Genomic DNA, 16,806 nt, shown 5'->3' with positions numbered 1-16,806 from the left:
ACAGCCAGACCAGTGGAAAAAGGAAATAAAACCAAACTCGAGCCTAATCAGCCGTGGTGTGTGCAGAGCGACCAACTGGACCATCAAGTGCGCTTGGAGCTTTGCGTGGGGCGCGGCGATGCCGTGCAAGAAGGCCAGAGTTTGGCCACCCTATCTCATAACGCGCCCTTGTCCGAGGCAAGTTTTGGTCAGAGACAGATAACAGGTTGCATACGGGCACAAGCGCTCCATCTCATTTCAAAAGTGCGTTTGCTTGCAAACATCTGGGCGAATAGGAACAAGAGCAGCGCCTGAACGCCGCATTCAAGGTCACCACCGAGGCCACCGAGGCACCCTCACGTATCATTGATTTCATTACGCGCAAGCCGTCAGACGCTGGCAGCAACTAGACAACTGCGGTAGAGAGTGTATGATGTACGCCGGAGATCGGCGGTAACTGAACTTGCATGGCTCTGCCAAGGATAGCGTACGACGCCAATTGAGCCTGGTTTGCCCACGTCAACCAAACATTGTTGAGTGCATGCGTTCAATCATGGCGGCCGATTCGCGCTGTCGTTGCTCTTCGCGTTGTTGCTCCTACAGCGCAGGCATCGAATGTGCGCGGCTAAGCGTCGCAAGGGACTGAAAGATGCGGGGCCATCCATAAGCCATGTCTGGGCACATACCTCAAAAGCTTCGTCATCGGTCGGCAGCTGGTGCCGGCAAAGGGGGCATTGGCTTGTCTATTGGGCGGTATGAGCAACGGGATGGTGCGAAAATCCGACGGGCGCTGTCAAATAACAACGTAAAAAAACAAAACAAAACAATGGGGCGTGCGGAAACCTGAAGCGGTGACCCGTTTGCTGTTTGTGCCGCGGTCACAAAGGCGAAAGCATTACGTACCCGTTCTAGCCAGGCGCCGATGCAGATCGTGTGAAAGACATGGTCACACGGCAGCTCGTAAAGTTCAGCTTTGTCCTCGTAGGGTGCCTTGCAAATGGCGCATTCAATGGCTTGAGCTGGGCTCGCCGGGAGCGGCATTGGGGAGTATGACAAGGCCATGTCAACCCAAAAGGTGGTATTTGGTGAGCCATGCACCACGGCGTTGTGCAGGGGGCTGGCGCAGCGAGCACGCAGGCGCGGCACGGGGGTTTCATGCCTACCAATCTCGCTTTTGGTGGGGTAGACAATGTCAAGATTCTCGAGATATTTTTTGGAAACGGGCGGAATCTGGGTCCGCCTGCTGCCGGGTGCCAAGCCATCCTCTCTGATAGTCGTGGCCCAGTGGCCCGTGTTATCAAGAGCAGGGAAGGGGTCGAGTGAGAGCATTGCGGAACGAGGAGCATGGGCACACGTCACACACGGCACGTCACGTACGCGAGCGTGAAGAGCTCCATCAGCTGCTGAATGTGTTGCGCCAGCGTGCCACGAATTTCGCTGCCATCGCCTTCCAGCAGGTTTGCAAGAAGCTCTCGGGTTTCTTCAATATCTACCGGCGCATCCTGCGTACGAACTCCATCCGACGCCATCGTGTCTCAATTTGTGTGCGCACCGACCAGCTCAGCTGCTCGTGTCAACCAACAAACGTCGAGCACGAAAAAATAAAATTAAAAAAAAAAAAATGAAAGAAGAAGAAATTTGAGAAATCAGAGAGAGAAATCAGAGAAAAGAAAGAGAGTGAAATCATCAAGACTTTAGGGAGACTGAGTCATGTACCATCAGTACGAGGCCATGCAGGTATGGCCGTGGTACACAGGGGAAGGTGGATGGTGTGCTCAGGCGCAGGGAGCGGATGTTCGGATACAAAAGTGCATCGGATCGAAGAGTTCAATTAGAGACTTGGTATGGAAGTGATAACTACTAGAATGTGGCAACTCGGGTGACCAGGCCGGCCCGGTCGAGGTAAGAAATGGCATTTTCTACCGTAGCATGAAACGGGTATAGCTGTTTGGCGAGGCTATAGCACGAAAACCATTTCTAGCTACGCGCAGCTCGAACGGTGGTTTTGGCAGTGGCACGCGCGAAGGTGGCCCCGACACGCTGCAAGCAGGCGCTCACAAGCACTCTGTGCCTAAAGGCAGGGGTCAAAATTTCGTGTCACATGATAGGGCCATTAGACTTGGGCTGAAGATGACTGGGGCAAACAAGTAGTGACCGAGGCTGCGTGCGTGTGTACTTACAATGGAGCGGGATGCAAAGTGGAACACAAAATGGATGATTGGGCTCTGAAAAGCCGGTTTGACGTCGAGCACCAGCACGCGGCCAAGATCATGCCAACCCTGCAGCAGCGAAGAAGAGCAGTTTGATCAGATTGTGTCCGGATGATCGAGGCTCTTTTTCCCATATGCAGGCACGAGCACGTACCACGACAAAATGCAGATTGATGGAAAAGCCTTTGGCATCGGGCATTCCGGCCTCTTGAACCCGGAGAAACAGACCGTCCAGTCGCAGGCGGAGCTCGGGCAGGGTGGTGCTATGGAGGAGAGGCGGCAAAGGAACGGCCGTTGAGCTCTGGTTGAAGAGTTGTCGAGGCACTGGGAAACCACTCGTGGAGCGAGCTGACGCATGTGCTTTGAGAAGAGTCCTCACGCACCTGTTAAGCTCAATGTTACTAAAGCTGCGGGAGAGCTCCAGAATGGTCGCGTCAATGTCGGCGGGTTTGTAGCCAGGCGCATAGGAGCTGCTCACGCGGGCCAGCAGGCGGCAGAAAATGGGGGCGTTTGGATCCCGACTGCGACACAGCGGGCACGCGTCGGACTGCCGCTGCCAGTCGGCAATGCAAGCTTGGTGAAAGACGTGTCGGCATATATTGAGGCGGACGGGACGCTGATCCTGAGTCGCCGTTCGGGTCAGCCTGAGTGGTACGAGAACGATTTGGGCCGAGGCCGGTCAGGCGATAGTTTAAGCCAGATGAGCAATGGTGAGGAGCGAATGCAGTTGTCATGGTATCCGGCAGGGAGGCGGACGAACGGGTCGGTACGCACGGGTCAAGGCAGATGGCACAACTGTCGTCCGTGCTGATGGAAGGCAGTAGGGCATGCGACCAGGTGCGGCGGCGAGAGGTCGCGTCGCAGGAATGTGGCGGAGCAATAGTGGCCATGGCGACAGGGGTCAACGGGGGCTGACGTAGAGGAGTCGTGGCGAACCAGAGCTGAAGGAAAATGAAATTGTTTGGCGAGCACCGGGGTGTTCACGCGTGCAAGGGGTCAGGTGGCGGTTGATGCTGGTCAGGTGGCAGGGCACGAGGGGGGGCATGATGGTGGAGGTCAACGTGGTCGGGGAGGTTGTCTCTTGCACGTCCTCCTTTCCGATGGTTGCCTTGGGAAGGGGGGTTGCAGCCAAGCGGCACGACTGCAAGCATTGTTCAGGCCCATCACACGAAAAGCGGGGTTGGTCAGGGAGCAGGGTGGAATATTTGCCGCTAAATGGGCTACAAGAGCTCGATCAAGTGGGACATGGGTCAAAGTCCAGGGGACAGAAGCTTGTGGAGTTGCAGGAAGAATCCTCGGTTGGCTGGCGGGGTGCTGCTGCTGGTGGTGGTGGTTGGGGTGGGGGCGAAAAGCAAGTGAATGGCGGTTGGGCATGGCTTTGCCACAACAGCGCACTTCGCGGGGATGGGGGTACCTCCTTGAATCCCGCAACAACAACAATCATCGCAGCAAAGTAGATCAAGATGGGACTCCATCGGGTGGGGGGTCCAAGTAGGATCAGAAACACTGTTGGGGCAAAGCAGCTCATGTGATGACCCTTCCCTGCATGCGTGTGTGTGTGTGGGGGGGGGGGTGATCGTGTCGGGGCGGGTCGTGTGTGTGTGTGTGTGTGTGGTGATGGGGGTCCGCTCGTGTTCGTGTTCGTGTTCGTGTGTGTGTGTGTGTGTGTGTGTCATCAATCGCAGCGTCCTAATTTACATGTGCAGAGCGGAGCCCTTCTTGACAACGAGCGGAAAATGTCAGATAATTACAGTGGGTGCCCTCTCTCTGAGCTCCCTTGGGAATGAGGATGGGTTTTCGTCGCTTGTGGGTTGCTTCTCTGTGCTGGAAAGGCTGACATCCTGTCATGATGCAAGACGCGCTGATGTCTGGTGAGTTTTCACCCAGAAGGACACAGACATTCGTTGGGGCGCTGGGATGCGATGCGATGCGGCAGTAGGTGGGGTTGCGAGATAAGCGCACAATTCACGCGTGCATCCAGCAGTTTGGCCTTTTGAGATTGCGCCGTTCCTTTTTTCGCATGCGTGCGTTTCTTCTCTGTTGTTGTGTGACCGAACATGTCAGATATTATCGTCAGACAAAATTTAGAATGTCAGCTGTAATTGTCAGATGATTCATTCATTCTCGATGAGTTATGACAGCTGATGACAGAGTTGCATAATCGGTGGCCGGGCGGCAGACTGTTCAGACAGCTTGTGGTGTTCTCGCAGCTGCAGCTGGCTGTTGAGGCTGTATGGGGTCATCACTTTCATACTCCCTGTTTCAACTCTTTGGCCCTTGAAGATGCACGCGCTGGGACAAGCATTTTTCCGAGGCGTGCTTGGCAGATCAAGTGCCAAATCCGTCACCAATAAGCAGATCGCGGCGAGATTGACGACCATGGGGCGAAACCGGCACGCTGCCAAGGGTGATGCACCGCGCGTGGCGACGAGTGGCCCTCGGCGCGAACGACAGCGCGTGAGCGAGGCCAATTTAGCTCAAGCCGAGAGTGATGCCGATTGCCTCCGCGCTCGAGAACAGACGCAGAGCTATTTGCCCGATGCCCTACCGGTGCCCGTGAGTCAACCAGCGGCTGCCGGGCCGACCGGGCGCATCGAGATACGACTGGGCACGACCCTTTCCGTTACACGTCAGCTGCATGCTGAGCATCCACATCTCAAAATGGCAGCTCTCAACTTTGCCTCAGCCAAGAACCCTGGGGGAGGCTTTTTGCGGGGCGCGTCTGCCCAGGAAGAGAGCCTGTGCCGCCACTCGGGCCTCTTTGTGTGCATCCGCGATAACCCTGCCTATGGCTTGGCACGCCGTGACAACCGTCGTGCACTCTATCATGACTTTGTCATCTATTCTCCCGCCGTGCCTGTTTACCGCGATGACGTGACGGGCGCTCTTCTGGACGAGCCCTACCAGGTTGATTTTCTTACCTGCCCCGCCATCAACGCTGGCGTGGCCCGCGAGCGTGGCGTGACACCAGAAGAGATACTCGAAGCTTTGACTCGGCGTATCGATGCTGTGCTCTCCGTGGCTGCTACGCAGCAGGTGGAGATCCTTGTGCTCGGTGCCTTTGGCTGTGGTGTGTTTAAAAACGATCCCGTCGACGTGGCCAAGGTCTTTGCTGATCTCCTCCACCATAAGTACGCCGGTGCTTTCCCTCACGTTGTCTTTGGTATCCCATCGGAGCGAAATACGAGCAACTTGGATGCTTTTGTGCGCCACTTTCCCCTCGCGTCCTCTGAGGCTGGGCCCAAGGATGAACCAGTCTCATGAGTAGGTGTGGCTCTGCTGCGGCTCATGGCCTTGTACACATAGTTTTCTTATCTGTCATTTGAATCAAATTTAATTGAGCACAGGCTTGTCATGACCCATCACAGCCAACGGGGGGTCAGATGCGCGTGGCACACACAAGTGATCAGAAAGACATTGGCTCCGTGACCGCATTCACTCTCCTTGTGCCCTGTAACCTTGCATGGTGGTATTCCAGTGTCCTTGTGTCCCTTTGTACCCCTGTGTCCTCCTGTGTCCCCTTGTACCCGTGCATCCTAGTCTCCTTGTCTGTGTCCCCTTGTACCCGTGCATCCTAGTCTCCTTGTCTGTACTACCCCTGTGTGCTCCCGTGTCTCTATATCCGTGCATCCTCCTCTCCATATGTCCTTGTATGGTGTCCTTGTACCCGTGCATCCTCCTCTCCATATGTCCCTGTATGGTGTCCTTGTACTCGTGCATCCTCGTCTCCTTGTGTGGTGTACCCCTGTGCGCTCCTGTGTCTCCCCCAGATGCCCGTCCCCTCCTCCGTGTTGTTGTTGTTGTTCATCCCATCAAGATCCATCGTCTCAAAATTTGTCAGAAAAAAGTACACACAAATGCGCTCGTTGTGTGTGTGTGTGTGTGTGTGTGAGAAGTCGAGCGAGCCGAGATTTCAGAGAGAGAGAGAACCAGAGCGGAGAGTGAACGAACACGTCGTGTCGTGGGAGGCGGGCGTCGTCGGCGAGCAGCATCATGGGACAGAGCGAGGAGCTGATTGAGGCCCTGCGCTTCTACTTTAGGTAGCTGTATGATGCTTGTCCTTGCGCGTGAAAGGGTGGTGGATGCTTTTGTGCTTGGGCTTAGCCAAAGAGGCGTTGGCGTGTGACCCCCTTTGCGCACGTGGTGTTGGTGCACTGATCCGAGTTTGACCGATGCGCGCCTTGCTTGCAGTGACGCCAATCTTCGGCGTGACCGCTTCATGCAAGCCCAAGTCAATGCTCATCCGCAGCGCTGTACGAAATTTGATTGCCCTCTCGCACCGGTCCCGGAACGTGGAACCCGCGCCTCGATCTCCTTTGACTCAATCTCGCCATGTGGGGCGGTTTTCCTAGATGTGCCAGTCGACGTGTTTCTCAAGTTCAACCGGGTTCGTAAGTTGACCACCAGTGTCACCGACCTGGTTGAAGCGTTCCAGCGCCTCGAAGCATTGGAGGTCTGTTTTACCCTCCCCCCCCGCCGCAACCCTCAATGTTCGAACTGCTTCTGCCGTGGCTGACTTTCTTCACCATATTCGCAAACTTGCCTTCTGCTCCCGTCGCGCTGCGCCGACAGCTCAATCTCGACCACACGATGGTGCGTCGCAAGTCCGCTATCATCCCAAGCAAGGACACAGATGCCTGTACCATCTACGTGGTACGTGGCTCTCTTACTTTTCCAATGCACACGCGTTTTGGCTAGTGGCAGGCATGCCGCGACTAGGGCCATGCGCTGATCCGCACCTGTCTGTTCTCCTCAGGAAAACCTTCCTCGTGCTTGTTCGCACAGTCGCCTGCGACGGGATTTTGCTCGCTTTGGGACTATCGAATACATCAGGTTCAAAGCTCACATGTCTCCCGTCAAAGCCCGAAACCCGAAATGCCTGCTTCCTCTCAGCCCCCACCCCCACACCAAGTCGTGCCCATCCTCACTGCCTCGCACCAGCTTGCCACGCGATGAGCAGGGTGTCGCCAAAGGCTTTGCTTTTGTTGAATTCGACGTGCCAGAAGCCGCGCAAGCCGCTGCTGAAGAGTTTAAGGTTTGGACCCCCATCCTGCCCCACGTTCAAACAACACACCAACTGCCGGTTGCGCACCGTGGCTCACTCGTTCCTTCCGTAGGCCACGGATGCTTTGCTGCCACTCACAGCAACCCAATGGACCGGCCCTATTCCTGAAGAAATGGCACAAGCCAAAAAAGGTTGGCCCGCTCGGCACTTTCAAAATAGAATTGACCCATGTTCTCATGCTCTCATCCAACACTCATGCCATCCAATGCTCAGGCGTCGAAACACGAGCAGCCAAAGTGCTTGCTGAGCAGCAGCAAGATCAGTACTCGGATAAAAAGTCCAAGGTCAATGAAGATGCACAGTGTTATATCGTCTGGCTGAGGTAAGTACGGACGAGTGGCTCTTCTCATATGTGTAGCCTGCTTGATCTCACCATGCCATGCGCGTGCCTTGTTCTTTTCATCATTTTTATGAAGAACGGCGTGGGCCGCCAAAAAAGCCGAGTACAAGAAGCTTCAGAGTCGGTTGTATTCAGACCAGCCCCATCATGCCGAGTCTGGTGCGTTTGCACCCCCGATAATCTGCCAGCCCTTTGTGTCTCCGACATAACCTGCTGCTCGTGGGCATTTCATCGGTGCTCCGTCTGTTAGGGGTCAAGGTCAAGCCGGACACGAGCAAGGCGCAGGCTGCAGCCAAGGAAAAGGCACTCGAGACTTTTGACCCCGCCAGCATTGAACGTGGCTTGCTTTTGCGCATTGTCGGTTTTAAGCGCGATGCCAGTCGGCAGAGCATCAAGGTAAGAGTGTGATTGCTTGTCGGGGACGACGTGAGCGTTTGGCGTTGGCATAGTCGGTCATCTCAAATGCCCGACTGTTTACCGTGTGTACGCACACACAGTCTACCTTGCAGGTGCTTGCACCCAGCGTGGCCATCAAGGATGTCAAATACACCAAGGGAGATAACGTGGTGAGTGTTTCGTGGGCGCCGGCGCGCGCTGCTTTCTCAGTATCGCTTGTTGCCTAACAGCGGTGGTCCTGATTCTCACGCACCTCAGGCTACGGTGCGATGCACCAGTACTCTGGACACCATCGCGCTGCGTGATATCATCCTGTCCGATGGCACATTGACGGCTACCGTGTCCCAAGGTATGCGCATACGTCTTACACCCCACTTTGTACAAACGGGGCTGCATGTCTGATGTCGAGTCCTTGAATTGTGCTACAACTGCTTGCAGGCGAGGAAGAGGAAGATTACTGGCGCAAGCATGCTGCAGACGAGTCTCGGCGCAAGGCCAAGCGCAATGCCCAGTAGGTGGTCTTGGCTGGCAGTGCAATGCCCGTGATGCAGCTGATGGCAGTGTCCTGCCCTGCTGTTTGTAGAGTCCGGGCCAACAAGGCTGCTCTGAAGCGCGCACAGCCCGAGCGAGGAGTGCCCATGGATGATGCCCCGGTGGTTCCCCGCAAGCCGTCAGGAAGCACTGGTCATGCCCCCCCGGCTGCCGGGGATGCAACTCAATCAGGCACCGCCTCGGAGGCACGGCGCAAGCGTCGCAAAAAGCGTGGCAGCAAGCCCAAGCCGGAACACCTACACTTTGGGGATGGGGAGCCAAGCTCTGAAAATGCTAGCCACACCGATCCACCCGTGGCTAAGCGCGCGAAAACCGAAGCCGCTGGTTCGCTGGATCAGGCCGCAACGGATGGGAAGAAGAAGCAAGAGAAGGAGAAGAAGGAAAAGAAGGAGAAGAAAAGCAAGAAGGACAAGAAGGACAAGAAGAACAAGAAGGACAAGAAGGACAAGAAGGACAAGAAGGACACAGACACGACCAATGCCGGCGCCAACGTCACTCATCCTGCTGTGGACCAAAAGCACAAAAAGTCCAAGAAGCACAAAGTTGAAGCGCATCAAGCTGGTGGTACTCCCGAGAACCACTCTGCTAAACGGCAAGCCGAGGCCGACCGGGCTGCAGTGGTGCCCGGAACAAAGCGACCGGCCACTGAATAGGCGATTGTGGTCGTTGTGGCGCCAATATGGGTTGTTTGCTTCACTGTGTGTATCTGTGCTCGTCTGTGGGCATACTTGTCCGAGAAGTGAGAGTGTCTGGCTGACTGTCGATAAAAGAACAAATCAACTATCGATATGCTTAAAGCGGGCAACGCTGATGGGGGTTTAACATGTTGAAGCGTACAAAATACGTCATACCCCCGCACCGGGGGTCGTTGTTGAGCAAACTTCTAGATTTCAGTCACGTGCTGAGAACGACGAGGAAGGCGAGGTGAAGCTGCCTGCGAAGCTGCGCGCGAACCAGGGCCGCTGGTCGTGCCCACGGTCGGAAGGCGGCCCTTGTCCGTGCGGGCTTGTGTGGCCGGTGTGGAGGACGGGTCTCGCTCTTGACGTGCGATCAGTCGACCCAAGAGCGGTGTGGCGGGTCGTGGTACAGGCCACCACTTGAGTTCCAAGCTGGCATGCCGCAGAGGCGTCTCAAGCTCCAGCTACCAGCGACAGGATGGGCAGCCGTGTGAGGGAGGTTTTTTTTTTTTTTTTTTTTTTTTTTTTTTTTTTTTTGGTTGCAAGGGTGTGAGTGTCTTACATACTCCAGGGCCAGTTGGCTAACCTCAAAGCTGTGGTGAAGCTGGGCACAGAGCTTGAGGAGTAGAGCGTCTGTCAGTGTTCGTCCTGGGCAGGCTGTGTAGTGGGTGATGCAGGCAGCCAACCTGAAGGTGAGAATGACGGGTTGAGAGAGTCGGCTGATGCGCGGCAGGCTGGCAACAAACCGTGTGTGCCGTGGCCAAATGTCAGGGGCCGGGGCACATTTTCGGCCCAGCGATCCGGGTTGAAACTCTGTGGTGCACGTGTTCCGCGTTGAGCCCAATCATGGAAGATGAGACGATGCTGTGAGAAGGATGACCCGCAGCATTCAGCAGGCGTCAACGGCATTCTCATGGCAAGGGAACGAACCTGGGGATCCTCGTACATAGCTGGGTCGGCATTGGCAAGTGGAATGATCACCATGATGTGGTAGCCCAGAGGAATGTGAAAGCGGCCCACGTCCACGCCCTCATTCTGCGTTGTTCCCAAACGCAACAAGCAAATGTCAAAGTGGTTCGAGTTGTGGATTGGGCGGCAACTCGAACAGCTGATACGCAACTCGGGCCGTAAGAGGGGGACGGGGGAGCATTCCCAGCATACCTTTTTGACGTGTCGGCGCACGGCGAACATCGAGGGATAGCAGCGTTGTGTCTCACGTAAGACCTGGTGCCAACGACGAGGATCAAGCTCTCCATTGGCTGCTACACAAGCGTGTTGCGTGCCGGCGGCCATCTATTCACGCATTCGGCCTGTCAGCAAGATCTCGCAAGCTGCTTTTTGGACATGTGGAAGGGGTAAAATTTCCTCAAAGCCTTGGGAGCGACAAACCCAACATACCGCGAGTGTCAAGGAGGCGGCCAAGGCCTTGGGTACAAGCGCTGAGACCAAAAGCAGGAGCTGGTCGGCTTTGAAGGCGTTATCATATTCGTCCAGTGCCTGCACTCGGGTGCAAGAGTTTGGTGAGGGAGACACGCGCGCATGGACCAACTCTTCTTGGTCGCGATCAAATGGTCAAGACCTTATCAAACTGGCGCAAAAAGGTCAGGGCCGCATTGTCGGGTTCTTCGCGCACGCGTACAAGTTGGTCCTGATTGAAGGGGTGTTGGAGTACGTAGGTGCAAGTGAGGTGAGTGCACTGCAGCACCGGGCGCTGGGTGTGTGTGTCGCGACAAGACCAAGCACAAACCTGAATGAGGCGAATCAAGATGTCACGAGCCTCCTGTGCCGTGGCCACCGTGCTTTTGCTGCCCAGACCCAGGTTGAAAGTACTGAGCAGACCGGTAATGCCATGCCTTGGGAGAAACGGAGGTTGAAAAGAGTAAGTCAGGGGGGGGGGGGGGTAGGGCGTGAGCTGTAGGCGAATGCTTGCTAGCAGAGGTAAACAAAGGAAGAAAAGTTAGGAGACTGGCGACTGGTGGTACCAGTGGTCTCGCAGGAGCCTTTCCAAGTGCTGTTCATAAATGACGGATTGCTGTGGTGTGCACCGCCGGGGCATGAGGGGTATCAGAGTGTGGGCCCAGTGGCAGCAAAAGCATGGTGTCGTACCTCCAGACCCAGCATGATCATGAGAGTGGCGTGCAAGCAGACGACTTTCAAATTCTGGTACAGATCAAGGGGCTCGTCACTGCTTGCTTTCTGTATGAGAGCAGAAGGGGCAGGGGCGTACACGAGTGAGCTGGCAGCTGAACGGTGAGGCGGAAGGAGACTGGAGGCTACCCGCTCAGTGGACACGCGGGTTCAGGCAAGGGAACATGCCTCCTGAAGCAGGCGGACGGTTCGAGCGGCCACGTTTGTGAGGAGGGGGTCCAAGGCTTCGATGTTGCTTGGTGCGAGCCAGGTGAGGAGGCAGGACTTGAGGCGAATATGCTCGCGGTTGTGGGTGGTCAGCAGGATGGACTCTTCACCAAAAACGTCGTGGAACAAGTCGTCGTACGCTTCGCTAGCAGAGGCGGCTTCCTCGGGCAGAGCTAGGACCTCGCGGGCCGTGTCGTAGTCGCAAACAACAATGGTACCGTGGTTGAGCAAGCGTGTCTGAAAAACGCTGCCATGTTTTTCGGTGCGTTTGCGACAAAACTCGAGGGGCTCGCGCCAAAAGGCCAGCGTTTGATCGCTCAAGAGAGGTACACCGGTGGAGCCGGGCACGTTGCATTCCTTGCCCATGAACGCGGTGCAAGGCAGCTACTACCAGGGGCAGCGTGAAACGGAACAAGCTCGTTGTGGACGCCGATGGCCAGAGGAGGAGGAGGAGATATTGGGAGGCAGAGGGGCCAAGCCAAGGTTTAGGGCTCCACTCAGAAACTAGTGCGTCTGTCTGTTCGTGTGTGTGAGAAATCGAGAAAATGAAATCGCCATGCGGACCTCGTGAACACAGACATCGCCGCCTCACCCTCGTTCTTTCAAAGTCAATTGCCGCGACGCCATCCAGTTGCATGCACTCTTGACTCCACACAATGTCATGTGCACCACCAAGGAGCCGTGCACATGTAGCCAATGTATGTAGCCAATATAGCCAGTGTAGCCAGGCAGCCGCCGAGCCGTGTGACATGTACACAGGGAGCGGGGGGAAGAGGGGGGTCGAGATGTTGCAGCAGTCGGCAATCGTCATCATCATCAGCGTGTGGCATCGGATTTCATCATCATGTCACAACAGCAGCAGCAACAGTATAATTATCAGCATGTCAGCCATTTTGTACCATGCTTGCATGAAAATAAATTATTACAAACAACAGCTGCTGATCTTTTGCTGCTATGAGAGGCAGAGGCGGGTGCTGAGACAACTTGCGGGACGTCGTCGTTGTTGCTTCTGTAAGGTCGACATGAAGGGCACATTCACGCAGCTTCCAGGGCATTGAGAGGACTTGATGTTGGCGGGCCGACTTTGATGTGGAAGTGTGGCGAGATAAAGATGCGAACTGGCGACAAGCTCCACGGCGTTATCGTCTTGGACGCCAACGACAATCTCACTGGACTTATTGCCACATTATTGTCATTTCACCGGATTTTTAGCTTAGGTGTGACGGCGACAATGAGTGAGCCGCCTGAAGAGGGCCAGGGGCACGATATTGGAGAGGGTTCGGTCATTGTGACCGTGCCTAGTGGAGGTATGTCTGCTCGGCGACAATACATAGATTGGAGTGTTATAGTTTAATCAAGCCTAGCCTTACGATGTGCGTTTGGCATCGCCAAGGATTATGCGACCCTGAAGCCGGCACCAATGAGAGAGCTCTTTCTCAAGCCTTCACCGTTGTTACCGAGGACAATGTTGCCGACAGTCCAGCTGAGAGCTGTCGGAACAAGGGCACTGCCGAGTCTCAAATACGGACGAGTTCACCTCGCCGACATTGAAGAAACTGCGATCTAAACATCAATGAAGGTGAGCGCCTTCGAGTTGGCCCTCATGGCCCAAGGGCGCGTTGCAACGATCAAGCGCAAGAGCATTGAATACACGCTGGCCGGCATTGAAGCCAAGGTAGGTGTTTTGTTTTGTGCTCCGACTGGCGCTGACAAGGCGATTACGTTGCTTTGGCTCGATGGCCCAGCGTGTGTTGCCCGGCAAATCTTATTTGAAGCATTTGAACATAACCTGTGCGGCCCCCAAAGCCCTGCAAGATATAGTGGGCAATGGCATCTCGGCCGAGACCATCTATCTGTCTTTGATGACATGATATTAACACTGATGATTTTAGCAACTGGCGTGTCACGACATCAAGCTCTTGTTGGCACCAATCTTCCTCACAGAACCATACACGCCAGGGGCGTCGGTGTTTGATGAGGACTTTTCAAAGCTCATGCAAACCGTGTGGAAGCATCAGACCTTGACTCATGCACAGGCCAAGGTACTGCCGTATGCCCTGGACCTTATGCAGACGTATGCACATGCTAGCATTGGTTCAGTCTGCATTGGAGCAGATTATCTTGGCTCGGGCCTCTTTTGAGAGCCACAAGCGCCCATACCACGTGCAAAATGGCCTCATTGCCTATGTGTGCGGTGGTCTGGATGAGCCCAGCACTGAGATATCCTATGGGTATGAGACTCAGTTTGCATATCTGACTGAGAAGGCACACAGTGGTGACAGCAGACGTGCGCAATCAACACGTGGGTCTTTTCTGCCCAGGTGGCTGTTTTGGTCTTGCCAAGTTGGTCCAAAGGTTCAGCCTTATCAGCGGCATAACAGGTACCGTCCCTGACGACATCCGAGTTGCATAGAAGGGCAGCGTCATCCGCATCACGGGTAGAGACCAAAGAGTGCTTCGATGGCACTCACACATAAAAAATAAAAATAAAAAACAATCAAACATGAAACTGGACAGGCACACGCCATGGCGGGCAAGTTTGAGCGTGCAAAAGAACACAGTAGTGGACCCGAGAGGGTTGTGCAAGGTTGAAGCTGGTCTTCAACTTCTCGTGGCCAAGTGGGACTGAGGCTTGTTACTCTTCGACCTGATCATCACGCAACAGCAGCTAAAACAATAAGTGCATTCCAGGATCATGAATGTGCATGGCAGGAAAGGGGTGAAGGTCTGAAGAAGATGACTCACGTCATCAGGCTGGTTGTCAATGACACCGTACTCAGCCAAGCGGTTGTGACGCAGACGCCAGCGCATGGCAAAGGCGATGACACCACCGCCAATTACCAGGCACACTGAGGTACAGCCACATCTATGGAGCACACGTGGGGAGAATAAAACATGACCATGGTGATGCTTGGATCAACGAAGCGGTAGAAAAACAGAAGGACGTACCGATGGAGATGCCGGCAATGGCTTTTTCTTGGTTGACTTGCCGGGAGTAGGGGATGCGGTCGGGCCCGTGGTCGGGACCAGGCCGGTACGGTGCCGGTGGCTGTGTCGGGGGTTCAGGAGCCCTTTCAACGGACTGCTCGGCTGACCTAAAATGCCGCAACCATTATGCGGATTCGTGTACATATGGGCCCTTAGTAGCCTTGTGCCTTCGCTTGTTAAGATACAAATTGGCTTAAAATGCTAAAACTACTACAGGTACTAAAGACAATCTGCAAGTGTTTTCATCATCTTCAAAGCATCAACCACCAAAGTATTTTACATAAATCTCGTCGGGCTTGAAGCATGGCAGCGGTGGAAGCACAGATCGTGGTGGCCCAGGCCGCTGACGGTGGAGGCGCGACCGAGGCGACGCTAGAACAACAGCAGTGGACTCGAGCGTTGCCTGATACCGGCAATTTGGCAGACTTGCATGCGGTTGTCTCGGAGGTTCGGGCCGCGATGAATGCCCACCTGACGGCGGCCATTGAAGCTCAGGGCCAATCAGTGCAAGGTGTGTGTGGTGCGGGTTGGCATCGTTGTCCTTGGACCGTACTAGGGTCTCCTGGCGGCTTGCTTTGCACAGGGAACCGCCGCTCATGCTGTGTGCGTTGTGACATTAATGCTTGGCACGAGCAGAGGACGACAAGCGCGATCATCTTGAAGACGAGGACGAAGACGACTGATGGCTTGACTGGCTATTCACCCCACGCCTGCTTTTCTGAGTGAGCGCTGTGCGCTGCCGCGTCAAGGACAGGTGATCTTTTTTTTGTCGTTTTCCCATGTTACCTACACCCGAATAGACTTTGCGTCACAATGCCTTGATGTGTATGATGATTCACGCGTGCCATTCCCATCAAACAGCACGACATGGGGTGGGATGAAAGAAGAGGTACTACAAACAAACAATAAAACAGCACGACGTCTTCCATTTGAATTTTATGGTTCAAGAGTCAGGGCACAAATCGCCGTCAGAGATGGGATGTAGCCTCACAACAAGGTCCAACCCCATCAGCTGAACTCATTGCTGGACTAGAGCATTGGAGCAATGGACTAGAGCATTGGAAGGGCTTGCACAAAACAAAGTCCTGCTCCTGAGACGCAGCAGCAGCGACGCGACAAGACGCTTAATAGAAGAAGCCGAGGATCTTGCCACCAGTGTGCTTGCGACGGGCCTCCTCGTGGTCCATGATGCCATCGGCCGTGGTCAGGACGATGTGGCTGTCAAAGTAAAACAGACGGCAATGTGCATCAGATCACCTTTCAACCAACCAGATGCGGTGGCTTCGGCATTATGGCTTTCAAGAGCGGCGCGCACGTGTAGGAGGCAGTCAACTTACCCGAACTGACGGGAGGGAAGCAGGTTGTTGACCCACTTCTCGATCTCCTTGACCTTGACATCGAAGCGAGGGGAGATGACACCGCACTGCAAACACGTGATGATAATGTGAGCAAGACACCACGTGGAGCAACGTTGGCTCTGGAACTGCCCAGACCCACAGGAACAGCGAGCAGGACGAGGACACCACAAAACAAGCGATAAAATAGCGAAAACCAACCTTGTTCAGGCGACCGTTGAGCTGGACAACGATCTTGCCGGCGCGGTGGTCATCGACGAACTCGAACTCGTCAATGTAACCTATCAAAGTTGGGGATGGGCTGTGTTAGGCAGGCGCAAGTACGCAAGCAGGGCTTGGGTACAGGCGGTACTGCGCTAACCGTGCTTCATCATGACCTGGAGGAACTTGACGACGACCTTGCTGGCGGGGCGGATCATCGCCTGGCGCTTGCCGCGCTTCTCGGCGTTGGTCATGACGCGCAGGGCGTCGTTGAGCACACTCATACGCATATTGCTGTGAAGAGAGAAAAGAAGGGGAAAATCACCGTCAGCGAATAAGCCACACAATGCGCCCCACGTAACATCCCAGCAGAACACGGGGCTGCCAAATAGGAAGAGCAGCGCTGCCGATTGGCGCGCGAAGTAAGTCGGTGAGGGTCGCGGAAACACACACCTGGTTTGAGGTGGGAAGAAAAGAAAAAAAGTGCACCACGAGGTTCAAACCTTTTCACACAACAACAACACACAATAGCTGTTCTTGATAAATTACCGATCAACACCTGTTGTCGCCAACACTACATAACAACCAACGTTTGCACACGAGAGAGAGAGAGAGAGAGAGAGAGAGAGAGAGAGAGAGAGAGAGAGAGAGAGAGAGAGAGAGAGAGAGAGAGAGAGAGAGAGAGAGA

At 54.9% G+C, this 16,806-nt stretch overlaps 8 protein-coding genes across 8 annotated transcripts; 4 read left to right on the top strand and 4 right to left on the bottom strand.

Annotated features, from left to right (window-relative positions):
* Positions 1 to 498: 498 nt before the first annotated feature.
* Positions 499 to 1,020, bottom strand: MONBRDRAFT_15925 (uncharacterized protein; the record flags this gene model as incomplete). Its single annotated transcript, XM_001744407.1, has 3 exons — positions 499 to 576; positions 666 to 722; positions 883 to 1,020. The coding sequence occupies 3 exons, from the start codon at positions 1,018 to 1,020 to the stop codon at positions 499 to 501; spliced, it is 273 nt and encodes a 90-aa protein (XP_001744459.1).
* Positions 1,021 to 1,334: 314 nt separating this feature from the next.
* MONBRDRAFT_6978 (uncharacterized protein) lies at positions 1,335 to 3,079 on the bottom strand (the record flags this gene model as incomplete). The annotated part of the gene is made up of 5 exons (XM_001744406.1): positions 1,335 to 1,481; positions 2,160 to 2,258; positions 2,344 to 2,452; positions 2,573 to 2,833; positions 2,964 to 3,079. The coding sequence occupies 5 exons, from the start codon at positions 3,077 to 3,079 to the stop codon at positions 1,335 to 1,337; spliced, it is 732 nt and encodes a 243-aa protein (XP_001744458.1).
* A 1,489-nt stretch (positions 3,080 to 4,568) lies between these two features.
* MONBRDRAFT_24150 (uncharacterized protein) lies at positions 4,569 to 5,453 on the top strand (the record flags this gene model as incomplete). Its single annotated transcript, XM_001744588.1, has 1 exon — positions 4,569 to 5,453. The coding sequence occupies one exon, from the start codon at positions 4,569 to 4,571 to the stop codon at positions 5,451 to 5,453; it is 885 nt and encodes a 294-aa protein (XP_001744640.1).
* Positions 5,454 to 6,182: 729 nt separating this feature from the next.
* MONBRDRAFT_24149 (uncharacterized protein) lies at positions 6,183 to 9,195 on the top strand (the record flags this gene model as incomplete). The annotated part of the gene is made up of 13 exons (XM_001744587.1): positions 6,183 to 6,229; positions 6,381 to 6,442; positions 6,542 to 6,642; positions 6,762 to 6,842; positions 7,150 to 7,224; positions 7,307 to 7,385; positions 7,468 to 7,576; positions 7,671 to 7,753; positions 7,845 to 7,990; positions 8,092 to 8,160; positions 8,249 to 8,339; positions 8,429 to 8,501; positions 8,574 to 9,195. 13 exons carry the CDS (start codon positions 6,183 to 6,185, stop codon positions 9,193 to 9,195), a joined length of 1,638 nt encoding a protein of 545 aa, XP_001744639.1.
* Positions 9,196 to 9,855: 660 nt separating this feature from the next.
* Positions 9,856 to 11,940, bottom strand: MONBRDRAFT_24148 (uncharacterized protein; the record flags this gene model as incomplete). Its single annotated transcript, XM_001744405.1, has 10 exons — positions 9,856 to 9,905; positions 9,966 to 10,083; positions 10,150 to 10,254; positions 10,381 to 10,443; positions 10,618 to 10,716; positions 10,799 to 10,867; positions 10,967 to 11,072; positions 11,202 to 11,251; positions 11,326 to 11,415; positions 11,554 to 11,940. 10 exons carry the CDS (start codon positions 11,938 to 11,940, stop codon positions 9,856 to 9,858), a joined length of 1,137 nt encoding a protein of 378 aa, XP_001744457.1.
* Positions 11,941 to 13,177: 1,237 nt separating this feature from the next.
* Positions 13,178 to 13,715, top strand: MONBRDRAFT_24147 (uncharacterized protein; the record flags this gene model as incomplete). The annotated part of the gene is made up of 2 exons (XM_001744586.1): positions 13,178 to 13,249; positions 13,467 to 13,715. The coding sequence occupies 2 exons, from the start codon at positions 13,178 to 13,180 to the stop codon at positions 13,713 to 13,715; spliced, it is 321 nt and encodes a 106-aa protein (XP_001744638.1).
* A 1,150-nt stretch (positions 13,716 to 14,865) lies between these two features.
* MONBRDRAFT_6975 (uncharacterized protein) lies at positions 14,866 to 15,288 on the top strand (the record flags this gene model as incomplete). The annotated part of the gene is made up of 2 exons (XM_001744585.1): positions 14,866 to 15,073; positions 15,146 to 15,288. 2 exons carry the CDS (start codon positions 14,866 to 14,868, stop codon positions 15,286 to 15,288), a joined length of 351 nt encoding a protein of 116 aa, XP_001744637.1.
* Positions 15,289 to 15,482: 194 nt separating this feature from the next.
* Positions 15,483 to 16,441, bottom strand: MONBRDRAFT_20393 (uncharacterized protein). The gene is made up of 4 exons (XM_001744404.1): positions 16,279 to 16,441; positions 16,119 to 16,198; positions 15,900 to 15,985; positions 15,483 to 15,780 (listed from the first exon to the last, which is right to left on the bottom strand). The coding sequence occupies exons 1-4, from the start codon at positions 16,406 to 16,408 to the stop codon at positions 15,687 to 15,689; spliced, it is 390 nt and encodes a 129-aa protein (XP_001744456.1). The 5' UTR covers positions 16,409 to 16,441; the 3' UTR covers positions 15,483 to 15,686.
* Positions 16,442 to 16,806: the final 365 nt, after the last annotated feature.

This window comes from Monosiga brevicollis, genomic scaffold, assembly GCF_000002865.3.
Source record: "Monosiga brevicollis MX1 MONBRscaffold_6 genomic scaffold, whole genome shotgun sequence".
Taxonomy (NCBI): Eukaryota; class Choanoflagellata; order Craspedida; family Salpingoecidae; genus Monosiga; species Monosiga brevicollis.
Note: the sequence above shows the minus strand (reverse complement) of the source record. Positions and strands in the feature narration are given on the sequence as shown.

Coding starts and splice junctions, on each gene's coding strand:
- MONBRDRAFT_20393 (XM_001744404.1), bottom strand. CDS start 16,408: ATGCGTATGAGTGTGCTCAACGACGCCCTGCGCGTCATGACCAACGCC. Junction 16,199..16,278: donor CCAGGTCATGATGAAGCACG/GTTAGCGCAGTA, acceptor CAACTTTGATAG/GTTACATTGACGAGTTCGAG. Junction 15,986..16,118: donor TCAACGGTCGCCTGAACAAG/GTTGGTTTTCGC, acceptor ACGTGTTTGCAG/TGCGGTGTCATCTCCCCTCG.